Below are 13,740 nucleotides of genomic sequence, written 5' to 3'. Positions count from 1 at the left end.
AGCTTGAGGCTAAAATATGGGATAGCTCAAAAGATGAAGTACACCCTGATTGTTCTACCAGACAATTAGTCCGTAAATCAACTAATTGAAAATATGTATTGGGGGATTTTTTTTATTTTTTTTATTTTTTTTTTTACCATGGCTGATTAATATTATTCCTTATTTTGTTCTGCTTTACTATTTTACTTTGAAGGTAGTTTGGCTTTTGATAAGCCATTATGAGTATTAAGGGTTAGGACTGAGTCATTTTTTATTTTTATTTTTTTTAACAGTAAATGATCTCAAAATGCTTTGAATTTCTTTTAATAAAATTCTTGCTTAAGTTCCTGCTCAGAACCTAAAATTTATGTTTTAGCAGGAACAATGTAATTTATTTATTTTCAGTTCATGCTATGTATGCTGATTTGTATGCTGAAAAACCTTTTTGTCAGCTCTGCATTAAGATACGTTGCTTCTGAAGTTTTAGCAGGAGAAAAAAAGTAATTCATTCAGAGTTCTGAATATCTGAATTACATGTTAAAAATTCTGCGTCCTCCACAGTGGCAGAGGGTTGCTTATATTTAGCTGTGAAACATGGCTTTTGCCCTGTTTGACTTTTCACCCAGAGGCTGTTTAAAAGCTGTGGGATGTGGAAGCTGTTCTCTGGAATGTAGCTCAGTTTTGAACCAATCCAAAATATAGTTTGTCTCTCAGTAAAATAGAATAAAGAGTATACATTAAGCATTATTTTAATATCATTTTTCATGGAATAACTAGTGCGACATTATAATTTAGAACAAAATTACACAAGAAGCAAAAGAAAAATCTCAAAAGGGTGTATAATGAAGCCCTAGCTGATTAAAAGCCTGTTTAAGCAAAAATCTTTAAAAGTCCTGTCTCCTTTGTGCCACAGGTAAAAGTTTCTTACCTGATGATCTCAGTCTACAGGAAGAGATCTTGGACTCACCAACTGAGCGCCTTGTGGGAAAGTCGAGCGCATTCTCGTTACTATGCTGTGTGCTCGACTGCCAGCTTGTGCGTGCGGCTTCGTCCAAAATCACTTGCACAGATTCTTTTTGTCCACATAGATACTACTTAGTCGTTCACAGTGCATACATTCCCTCTCACGATGGTTTCACTCTCAAGTTAAAACTTCCGTATTATGTTTATGAGCTCAATGTGTGTGGGTGAAATGCACATTCACAACTTTTGAAACTGATTAAACGCTGTGGTGATATAGAGATACTCCTCTGTTAGAAGAAGCAGGTCTATAAATTGCCTTAGATGATGCTGCATAGACAAAGTAACAACTGAGGAATTTTTAGAAAATTCCTCAGAAAAAAAATAAGCTTATGCCTCAAGGTGCTACTTGATTGCAGGTTGGCAGAATGAGTCTTTCTGGGTCAATTGGGTTTTTGGCTGGGACTCAGTCTTTCACCAGGAAAAAGAATATAGGAACCATCAGAAAATGTTTTACATTTCAGCAATTTGAGCAAAACAACACTGGAGCCTGACAGAGCGACAGTGCATACATTTTTTTTATCAAGTTAACAAATCTGTATATTAGGATGTACTTTTAAATCTCTTTTTGTTTTTTTTTTATTTTTTATTACTAATATATCTTGTTTACAGCCAAAAATGTATCACCACATTGGAAACTTATTTCATTTTTCTTAAATTACCATGTGGACAAGACACATGGATGGTAATTTTTACAAAAGTATTTTTTTTTTTTTTATTGGATTTTATTTAAATTATGCAACTAAGAAAATGTTGTTAATATAAGATAATTTCAAAATATATGGGATACATGAGAGGGGAAAAAAACGACTAAGAACTCTGTGCAAAACAGATTAAGACAGTTTGCTGAATTAACTTTTTAATTGGGTTTTTGGCTGACTATTTTTGTACCAAACACTGAGGTTAATGAATGCTTCTGAAGGTTTTAGATTGTGTTGCTGTCAAACGTGCAGACTGAGTGGAAACAAATAAAAACAAACCTCAGCTACAGAGGTACACATTGAATAATTCATTTGATCAATTAATAGTCATTAAGGCAATTTCAATTATGGCACATCAATAAAAGAACTTTTCATAATAGACAAGCCTTTATTTGCTTTGACTGCAGGCACCAGAACAATTTCTTCATGTAAGAAAGTAAATGTTGGCTGCACATCAATAGTATTTATCAAAGGTGAACTGCAGCATATTTACAATAAGAATACGTAAATAGCATTTTCTAGTCAAAACGGACAACGAACAATGCAATTTTGTGATTTCAACCAAAAGTACATTAATCGTCTACACCCTGTTCTTTAGTAAAAGATTCTTAATTTGAATGGGAAGCTGAAAAATACACATTGCTCTTCAGCTTGACTGATGGCATTCATTTTACTTTTAAAAAACTGAGATGGCAATCCTCTACTTAGTGAAATGCTTTGAATTTGAAGCAAAGTTCAAATGTCAAAGCAATAATTAGTGTTTAACAAGACACAGAGTCCTTTTTTTACTGAATTTAATCATGTCTGGTATCATGTTTATTGCTGCTTTCATCCCTTTCATCTCTCTTTTCCACACTGTTTGCAGAACCTTGTAAAGCACCTCCCAGAGCAGGAACAGCTGAACGCTTTGGCCAAGTACAAAAACGAGTACTCTAATTTGTCAGAGCCTGAGCAGTTCGGGGTTGTGGTGAGTACACTCATGCACGCACACCCACATACACACAGAACAAAAACTGTCAGCCCAACTCAGAGTAAATGGCCATTGGTTTAATAACATGCACAAGTAGAGCATACAATTTTTGCCTTTATAATATAAAGACAAAATGCAAAAAAAAAAAACCCAGGCATTATGTTACACTATAGTATTTTTGATGATTCAGAACCTCTACTCTTTTCTTTATCGCATAGTGCAAATTAAGTGTAGCATGAACAGAATAGTTAAACAGAACATAACCGGCTGCACAGATATAGCAACCATGTTTGTTACTTCATTAATTTTATGGTAATCTAAACTTGTCTTGTATTTGCATTTCTTACTGTGTGTCTATGAAAACACTAATACATGCACAGGCACACACTGAGTGCTTTCATGTGATTAACATAATTCAGGGCTTTTTAAAATTGTATCATTTTAAGAGGTAGGAAGAGAGCCAGGACACCTGTGGACTAATTTATGCACATTAAAGAGCAGCACTTGCTACCCTATTATGTCTGCATCATTTTCTAAAGATGTTCCAAAGGAGGTTTATTCAGATTTATTCTTAAAGGGTGTTGTGAGCTTTGTGGGTTTGGTGTTTATAGCAACTTAGCTGGTGACAAAAAACATGCGACAATCTACTTTATTACCTTTGTTTGGGACTCAAATAGAAAAAGATATTAGGTTGATTGACTGGAGGGAGGAGATGAAGTGGTTAGAACACCTTCTATTGTAAACCTTGCAAAACTGAACCAGGTAAATCCTGTTTTACCGTATGTGGGCGACTGTGGCTCTGTGGGTAGAGTAGTCGTCTTGCAATCGGGAGACCGAGCTGCGTATTGTTGTATAAATGTGTGAGCGTTTGTGAGTGAGAATTGGTGAATGTGACTTTAGTGTAAAGCGCTTGGAGTGGTCAAAAATGATTGGATAAAGCGCTATGTAAGTTCTGTCCATTTACCATATAAAGTGTCCGTGTAGGCCCAATGCAAGTTGTGGTTTCACCTTCAAAAAAGCTTTTATTAAAAAATAACAAGATGCATTTTACAGTTTGTATTTTCAGTGCATTTCCCCTCACTTTCCTGTATGTTTCATTATGCCTATTCGGAGTAGCACATTGTCAAAATTGCTCTGCACAGTGCCATCTGAAATGTATATCTTTCTGCAGAAAGTTTAAAATTGTAAATAATAAAAAGTGCAACATGGTTTTGTGCCAAAAAGTCAACAACAGGTAAAACTCTCTTTCAATTTGTATTTCTTGCATCAAATTTCATGCATAATTTTGAGCTACTGATACAGCAGACTCCTGCATAAAATTCAAATGTTTCTCCATAAACTAGAATACTATCGAAAAAGTAATTTATTCCAGTACTTCAGTTCAGATAGGGACACTTGCATATTATATTTATTCATACACAGTGGTATATTTCAAATGTTTATTTGTGTTAATATTGACAACTCTGGTTCACACCCAAGGAAAAGCTAAAATTATTTTCTCAGTATAATGTGAGACGTATCCTAGAGATATAACAGAATGTGTATTCCAGGTATTAACCACATTTCTATACAGTTCTAAGCTTTGCACTTCAATGTTTTTGAAGTTAATAAAGTTACATTTAAGAAATAATAATAAAACGAAAAACTCTTTGTTTACTACTGAAAGAAGTTGGAAAGAAAAAAAGGAAAACAAAACATATTATTTTAATATATTAATATATTTTCTTGATTGGAACGTACTGAAAACATACTGGATCGTAACTTTAAATCCTAAATGTGTACCATTTTGTGATTCTGGTCTACTGTGTTCTCCTAATGTGTTCTCTCAGATATTAACAGTGCAGTTTTATACTCAAGCTTTTCTTAGAGAATATATAAAATTTGAATAAAGGGCTTATTATTCTACTTACAGCTGCTCTCCGTTCATCTCCATTGTGCTGAAAGATACACTTATCTTCATTTGGATTTATCATACCTCTACCTTATGGCTAATTTGTTAATAATTAGGCCCAGGAGCACAGAAAGGAGAAAGGTGCTGGTCCGATGGGCCAGGTGGTAGCACTCTGAACATGTCCTCTCACCTGCAGGGCGCACGACAAATAAATGAGCAGTATTTTGTGCCTGAAAGGAAACCAAAAGTTTAGCCTTTACCAGCTGTTCCTGGGCAGCTGATAATTGTTTTTCCTCTTATTAAAAGGCTGCCTAAATAAATGACTTTGTGCTGTGGCAGACATCTTCATCTTTCATGTCTTGTGTACTGCAAATTTTAAGAATTTACCATTACGGTATCTCTCATGGTCTCTTAATTTGCAAATATTGAGTAAGAGTTAAACGTTTTAATTATTTCAGCAATGTGTATAAACCTCTCAATAAAAAACGAAATGGTAATTGGCAATGGAGGGTATGGGGGATTCAAGATGCTGTGGATGTGCAACTGTTAACTCGGCAGAATGGGAGAGAGTGTTTATTCCCAATTGTACATTTCATTGCTTGCTTAAAATGAAAATTCGTTAAGTACAAACATTCAAAGAAAATAAAGAGAGCTGACAAAATTGATACAATTTAGTTTTTAGGGGAGCATGACCTCATTAGGAGAAGCCAGTGTTGATTTGTTATCTTGTTTACACCATTTCAAAAAAAGAAGAAACTACAACATGCACACACATTATTCACAGGGTGGAACATAAGAACAACTTTGAGATAAAATGTTTGTTTCTTTTGTTTTTTTTCTTCTGCCGATGTTGTCTGTTATAACTCCATGTCTCTGAAGTGTTTACATTTTATGGTCCGTGTGTTGTTAGTTTTCATCCTTAAAAACCCCCCAAAAAACTGAACATTGTGTCACTGTTTTCAAAAGTTCTCTTTATAGTTTAAACCTATTCGCCTATAGCTGCTGATGGTGTGATAGTGTTTGCTTTTTTTTATCTTTTACTGATTATCTAATCTCACTCACGTATTTATTAAATCATTTATTCAATCTCAGGATTCCATTTAGCTTTGCATTTGTTTCTTGTGTGATTTTATTCTTAATCTTGTTGCATAGTTTTTTTTTTTTGTTTTGCTCTCTGCCCTTTTTTTCCCCCACACAAACGCATTGACACTCACATACACTCACCGAGTCACTTTCTAAAATAGTTATTTGATAAGATTGCAGTAGCTATAATTAAACCCTCGATGGAGGACATCAAACCGCACAGCCAGCTGTTGTTTAAACTAGACAATCGGAACCTGCATCCTGCTGTCTCTAACACACGTACACAATCATTGTAGTGGCCAGGTCTTGGGCCCAATGCAATATTTTTCAATTTTCTCTAATTGTGTGAGAGTGGTAATCCAAGGCAGGCTATTGTATATTCCACCCCCTCCACTGCCTGGTCTATATGGACACTAACTCCACAATTAACTTACCAGACCTGGGACTAAAATCAAATCAATGCCAGCATCTATTACCACCGCCTAGCAACACTTTCCTGTATGCAGGTTGCATAAATGTGCGTTAAATTAGATCGGCTAAATGTTGAAAGTGGCAAAAAATGTGATTGTAGATATTTTGAAAGTCTGAGTATGTTTTCTGAAGTGGTTTCTGTTTTGTTTTTGTTTTTTTTTATCCTGGTTTCCTTCAGATTTTCCACATCCATTTTCTATTTATATTAATGCATGTGTTTTCTTGTCACAGATGAGCAGCATGAAGCGACTCCGACCTCGCCTTAGCCACATTCTTTTCCGACTCCAGTTTGAGGAGCATGTAAGCAACCTGCGACCAGACATCCTGGCAGTAAACGCAGCATGTGAAGAGGTCAGAAAGAGCCGCGCTTTTGGCCGCCTGCTGGAACTGGTGCTTTTGGTTGGAAATTACATGAATGCAGGCTCTCGAAATGCCCAGTCATATGGATTTGACCTCAGCTCCCTTTGCAAGGTAAATAATGACCTCTACATATTTTTTTCTTCCACATTCACAGTTCTTTCTAACCGCATTGACACTGGTTCAACATGAGGGACAGTTGTTCAATAAAGCTCCTGATACTGCATATTGATTTTATACAGCTGTGTTTGCAGGTGCACACCTGAAGTAGCAATAACAAAAGATTTGACAGACATGAAGTGAGCCTTATGTAAAATGGCCTGTCTGGCTCCTCTTCTGGTCTGCAGCAAACTTTATTCTGGCCTGTAATATGTCTAGAACAACAGCTTTTGATGTGGAAAGAAGTAAGAATCATGAATTGGTAAAAGGTAAAAGAAGGTTTATTTTTTTTAGTGCGTTTACAATTAGAAAATATAAAACCAAAATGTAACAACTTTCTGATTAGAAAAGAACTACTCTACCAACAAAGCCCAGTCTCCTGCAAATGAGCACAACCAATCCAAGACAATCCACAATGATTAATTAGCACAACCTAAGTTCACCGATAAATAAGTTTTCATAAGCTAAAAAAAAAAAAAAGTTACCACCAAGCAGCAAATAACAGGTTGAGGTCATATTTTACTGGTGTCACTTGGGCTAAGCCTTACTTTTGTGAATTCAAAAATTAAAAAGCAGGAGAACAATTTGTGGGTTCTTTCTTACTTACAAATAAAAAAAAAGCACAAATAACATTTCTATCCTTCCTGTAGGTTACTAGTTTATATAAACACTCTGTGCTGCATTCTACAGCTGAAAGTCGTTTGGTTTATGCCTACTAGCTTTACTACACATCTGGAGGCAAAAAATGTGTCTTCTTTTCAATACAGCTGAAGCTCAATTTTCAAGTTTGGCCAAACCTTCGCAACTGGATTTAGGTCCATGCCATTCTAATGCAGGATGTTAAGTTTCAATACATTCCATAGTTGTCCTGGCTGTATGTTTAGGGGATCCAGGTGGAAGGCGAACCTCTACCTCAGTCTCAAGTCTGTTGCAGATTTAACAATTTCTTCTTCTATCCACCACACAGTGTTTTGCATGTGGGCCAAAAGAGTTACATTTTTGTCTTGTCTGTTCCAAACACCCTCTTTAGTAAGGTGGCTGTGTCCCCTTTATGATTTGCAGCAAACTGCAAAGGAAAATGGCTTTCTTTTAAAAATGATGTAGTCTTGCATATCTCTTATATAATGGTTTGCACAGCTCTTAGTGTTTTACTACTTTTGCAAGGCAGTAAGGACGGAAGGATTGACTGCTGCTGCTGATTTGATTTTCATTTGTTTTATCACAGTCAGACCTGCAAGACCACGTAAACATACAAGACGGGGTTTACGTATCAGTTGGCTTTTATCAAAACACATTAAAATAAAGGCCATGTTTAGTTTGTATTCTTCTGCCCACAATAGATAGCTGGGGCTGTCCAATCCCTCTGAAAGCACACGCACCCTTCAGGGCTAACCAAGCGCTTCATGGATGAAGACATGGCCTATGGGTATACCTCTGTGATGAAGACTGAGCACCAAGTATCCCCTGTGTGATAGTGAGGACAAAAACAAGGTGTAATCTTTGGATGAGAAACTCCTGCAGTGGTTACATTAAAGCTGTTGGCACATGCGCTGCAGTTTCCACAGTAACAACCACCGCAGCCATTTGTCACTGCCACCTCTTTGCCCTGTTAGACTTGGATGCTTATGCTCGTATAAACACCAGCGCATTTGCCAAATGTGGATTCCTGCATATTTGATGGACTAGAAACATTAGCAGAACAATAACATAATCAATCAACAGAGGTTTATTTGTGGATTATGTCTTCCACTTAGTTTAACGCCACTGTTCCAGTGTGTCGATTTCTTTTATTTTTTTCATCACGCTGACATGTTGTCTGACCACGGCGAGTCGATGTCTCAGGCACAATATGTAGAGGAAGGCATCACCTTCATGCCTCCCCCAGAGTTTGACAACTTAATACTGTGACACACTTCACAGCACAGGGAAATTGCACCCAGCCCAGCTGGAAAAAGAAAAAAAAAAATGTTTACATTGTCATCTATGATTACCATCCATCTAAATTCAGAGAGGGACCTTTTGTGAGTGAGCCATTGGAGCTTTTAGGGAAGGAAGAAAAAAAGCAAGGAAAAACCGAAATGAAAAGAGAGATGAGAATGTTTGATTAGAGGAGATAATGCAAACATGATTAAACCCAGCGGGTCTGAGTACACTGCTGTCTACCAATAGATCACCTAGAGAGATGCACAGCAACACACTCCACAGGAGGGATGCACAGCAGGGATACTAAGAGGCATCTTGGAATTAGACTGTAAAAGAGCAATGATGGAAATTTATCAGAGAAATTGAAAAAATTGTTGTGTGTGCGGTTGAGGGAGACACAGCGAGTGCAGGGGGGTCATCACATTGTGAATTTGCTTCTGCTGCATAAGTATGAGATGGATATAAAGTCATCCGTCGCACTGGCAACACTTAACATTTGTGACGCAGTCGTTGAAACATGACTTTCTTTGTCTTATGATGCCCGACAGATACTGCCGTCTAATGTCGTGGGTGAAATTGCAGCGATTCATGGCGAGTCTGACAACTTTTGTCTGCTGCAGCAAACACGTCTGCCATGACAAGCTCTCACACTGTGATTTTCATTTTTTCTTTGGACAGAGAAAACAGAAACTAAAAAGGAGGCAATTTATACACATACATAGCAGTGACACATCAAAGGAAAACCTTGAATGCCAGACCCTTACGGTTTGGAAAATTCATTGCTCTATTATCCTCCGTTTTCATATATATATATATATATATTTTATTTTTTTTCTATGACAACCTGCTTTGGGTCCACTTATCCCCTTGGGGGAAGGGTCAGTGCAAATCAATATAAAATTCCTCAGAGTGATTTTTCCTTTGATGAAACTTTTCTGTCTTGAGCGAACTGGTCTCTTCCAGGATGACAGTGCCCCCATGATGGGTCACAAGGGGTCATGAAAAGATTTGATGACTATGAAAATAATGTGAGTCAAATGTGAGCCTTTTGCAGTCTCTGCCAGCTCAGTTGATGATTTATGGAAGATTTTAATCTGTGTTGGACTGCATCCTTCTCCGCATCAAATCGTCAAGTGAGGGAGAGTTTTTTCAGTTCAATATTTCAGTGTTTTCTATATTAAGATGATAATATAGTAGATGTTCAAACATTGACATAGTTCATTTAAAAATATCTTTTCTCCTTTTAATAACACGTATTCTGTATAATTCAAATAAAAACATATTTATTAGATACAAAAAAATATGTATAAAAATGAAAATTGCTATGGCAGTTTGCCAAATAATTTCACATTCTTAAACTAGTGCTTTGTTGCAAACCCTTTCATTAAACCTTCAATTAAAATTTAGTTTATTCATACAGCACCAGTTCACAACTTTTTTTTTTCTTTTTTTCTTTTTTTTTTAATTTCAGGGCACTTTACAAAAAGTCCTTTCAGTTCAGTCACGCATCCTAAAACTGGGAGCTGTTTCCACAGGAGAGGACCCTGATAACTAAAGGATCTGCTTTGCATTGTGTTGATTGAATGAATCATAACTCTAGCCACTTTGACAAACATTTCAACTCCATTTGAAGAACAGGTACTCATTTGGTAACTCATGCTTAAACTGGTCGGCATTTGGCTACAATTGCCAGAAGGTTTCGGCCCCGAAAACTCCCAGAGAGCTGGCATTGTGAGGATCACAGCGAAAATGTGTTGGTTCACTTGAGGACTAAATGATGATCTCCCAATATGAAAGAAGGAACAGTGAGTAAAATGTGACATGCTGGTAGACAACTAGCAAAGAACATTGAACACCGAAGTTTAATCAGCAAAAGTTTCTGACGTTCTAATTTATGAAACTAGAGCTGCACCTTTCTTTACTTCATTTTTTAAAGTAATTGTTTAAATGTTTGTGTTGCTGGATAAATATTTGAAAAGAGTGTTGAAATGACGTAACACTGTCTCAGTTTTACTATGCCTCAAAAACTTGTTGTTTTACAAGGGTAGAATCTTGAGAACCATTCTGGAGGGGCATTTATATCAGTCCAGCCTAACGTCAGTGTTCTGTCATTTGGAGCCTGTAAGAACACCGAGTCTGACAGCCTGAAGAAATTTCCCTGCATAAGTTTCTTTCCTGACCTCTCTGTGAAGATTTGCATGTCAGTTTCTATGTCTTAGCTGTTTGACACTTTGACAAGAAACATAAATAAACAACAATATGTACTTCAGGAATAGTGCAGAGCTGGCATTAGTTTTCAGGTATAGAAAGTAGCTTTTCATTAGTGGAAGAAATGCATGTTTTAGTTTCACTGAGGGATTTATTTGTTTACTTGTCCTCTGTGTTGCTACGGATGGATCACAAAGTAAAAGCAGAATAAGAGTGTAGGATGATCCTGTCACAGTTGTTGCATTTTAGTTGCAACATAGAATAAAATAGAACGTATTCTCGTGCCTCAGTGGGGAAACATGCAACAAATGGAAGCATTTAGATTTACACATAGGTTAAAAAAAGACATGCTATGTACATCAACACAAGGCAATGCAAGACTTAATTTATAACATTTAGACATAATTATTCAATGAGCATTTCACATTTAAATAAACATCAGATTAATTTCAATTCAATCGAGTGCATTTATGTACCATAACGTTATGTAGTGTCCCTTTGACAGCACTTCATCAACATATTTGTCCCTTAGCAAATACAATCTTGCTTTTTTTTGTTTGAGTTAGGATTTTCTCCTCTTGAAAAAAGTTGCTTCATTCACTTCGTCCGTTGGAAGCTTTGTAACTTAATATGTTTTTCATGTGTTTTACCACAGTTAAAGGATACGAAGTCTGCAGACCAGAAGACCACATTACTGCATTTCTTAGCAGAAGTTTGTGAGGAACAGTTTCCTGATGTGCTAAAGTTTGTTGACGAGCTGGAGCACGTGGATCGAGCAAGCAGAGGTACTCTATATTTTTAAACATGCTTCCGAACACTAAATGTCAAAGGTACTTGTGCTTTTTTTGGAACTAATCAGCATTGCTTTTCTTTGTTTGTAGTTTTGTATATCAAGAAAGCCGTCTGGATTTGTCTACTTTTTTCCAGTATGTTGTTTTGGCTGCTGCCGATGTTATTACATCTAAAAACTCACTGATAATTTATATATTTACTGTAAACACTCACAAGCATTAGGTTCCATTGTGAGCATCAGTCGTCAAAGCCTGGTATAAACAGTAGTGACAACTGAACAGGGAAAAGCAGAGTAAAATAATGGGAACAACCTAATAAAATGTAACGAGATACTGTATGTGAGATTTTAGCTTAATCAAATTCTGATGTTTTTTATTTTTATTTTACTTTGTCGTAAAGGAAAATATGCATAATCAGTAAGATTTAGACTATTATATTTGGCTCACACAAAAGAAACGACTTGATATTATCAAAATACACGGCACATTTTGTTTTGCATATGACAATTTTAGAGTAATTGGAGTCTTTTGTATACTTTAACTGCATAATGCAGAAACAGAATGACCTACCTACACTGAAACAAAGCATTTTTGTTCAGCAAGTCTTTTGTTTTCTGTAAGCTTTATTCTTTTGTAAAAATCTCTTGGGGTTATTCTAGAATTAGATAGCTTGTTGATTCTGTAAACAATGCATTTTATTATTTTACTGTTTGATCCACGCTACACTGTGTTCATCTGCTCCGCTGTTTGATACCACCATTAATCTTCAGCTGTCGCACGTTTACAAGTTAGAGGTTTATTTTTTTTCTCCAAGTAAATACATCAGGTTATGTCAGCCACAGAGATGAAGAGCAATTCTCTCCTTTTGAACACGTTTGGAGTTGCTGTGTTGGTTTTAACGCGATTTGGCGTTTCTTTTTTTTTTTTTCTTTTCTTTTTTTTCTTCTCACAAACATGGCTCCACTCAAAGTGCTTTTAGTCTGGTCCGATTCTCCTGAGTACGGTAAAGGTCAGAGACAAGCAGAGCTGACTGGGTGGTCAAAGGAGACTCGGTCTTGTTCTTTGTTCGTTGTTGCTATAGGCGGCTCTCATGCAGCAGCGGCGAGCAGAAGTCTGTGCAGAGTTTGTGTTTGTTTGTGTGCGAGGTTGTTCCGTCACAGCATGTTTCCACCCGGCTCCAAAGACGATTTTTACCCACTGCTCTAGTCCCAGCGGGAGGGAGAGGGGAAAAGTGTGAGGAGGAGAAAACGTAGGGGGATAATTTGTGTGGCTTCATTGTTTGGACTCTCTCATAAAAACCCCTCTAGATTTTCTTTAATTTATTTATTTATTTTTTTTAAAAAACGGTAGATTGTGACACCCCTGTTGTGGGTTTATTTCTCCCAACTAGACTGCATGTCCACAAGACCAAGATTAATAAGTACAAGGTTGAGATCAATGGGAAGCACAGTTCTTGGATCTTTCCTCAGACTGTGTGACGTCTGCTTTACAGACATCAAGCTGAGTATATTTACATCTGTATAGATGGAGTGTTCTTTCTCTGTCACAGCCTTTCTCTGTTGCTGTACCATTATGACATGCTCACATTAAGTGTCTTATTACACCACATCTCGTATTCAGACACACAAATCCCATTTCTTTTCAAACGGGGCTCTTGAGTGGCTTCTTTTTCATTAATTCTGACAGCCATTTGAGAGGACTGTAGACACGCTAAAAGGCTGCATTACATTCATAGACACTAACCAAAGAGCTTACTTGGGCATGAAAACAAGGTTGGGTAGAGGTAGCAGTAATGATTTGTGTTCCAGCTCCGAAGGTGCTACTTTTCTGAATGCATGTAACGCGGCCCCTCGTTTCCCCCACACTTCTCACAGAGGCGAAACTGTACTTTAGTTCAGCGTCGCTTCGTGTCTGTCTTCTTATTTTTGCTCCCCTCTCTTCTCCTCAGCTCTGGAATCATTATTTCTCCTGACAGTGAGAAACAGTCTTTTTTTGCTGCTTCTGTCATTTCCCATGAATCTCTCCTTATCTGTCTGTCAACACCTCTGTGTCTGTCGGTCGTTCCCTTCTTGTCTCACTCTTGTTCTTGGTTTCAGTCTTTCTGTTCCTATTTCCGATTTTTTTATTTTTTTATTTATTTATTTTCCCCGCAAACACACACAGACGTGACGAACAGCAGCAGCTTTG

The 13,740-nt window shown here is 36.9% G+C and overlaps 1 protein-coding gene across 2 annotated transcripts in view; it reads left to right on the top strand.

The window, feature by feature from the left end:
• LOC103139398 (protein diaphanous homolog 3) overlaps positions 1-13,740 on the top strand; it is a 154,115-nt gene that overhangs the window by 63,775 nt on the left and 76,600 nt on the right. For both annotated transcript variants that reach the window (XM_016672425.1, XM_007553989.2), the window contains 3 exons: positions 2,566-2,667; positions 6,347-6,586; positions 11,418-11,547. In XM_016672425.1, coding sequence (XP_016527911.1) covers positions 2,566-2,667; positions 6,347-6,586; positions 11,418-11,547 — 472 coding nt within the window. The remainder of the gene's footprint in view (positions 1-2,565; positions 2,668-6,346; positions 6,587-11,417; positions 11,548-13,740) is intronic.

This window comes from Poecilia formosa, unplaced genomic scaffold (genome assembly GCF_000485575.1).
Source record: "Poecilia formosa unplaced genomic scaffold, Poecilia_formosa-5.1.2 Scaffold60, whole genome shotgun sequence".
Taxonomy (NCBI): Eukaryota; Metazoa; Chordata; class Actinopteri; order Cyprinodontiformes; family Poeciliidae; genus Poecilia; species Poecilia formosa.
This window is presented reverse-complemented; position numbering and strand designations above follow the sequence as displayed.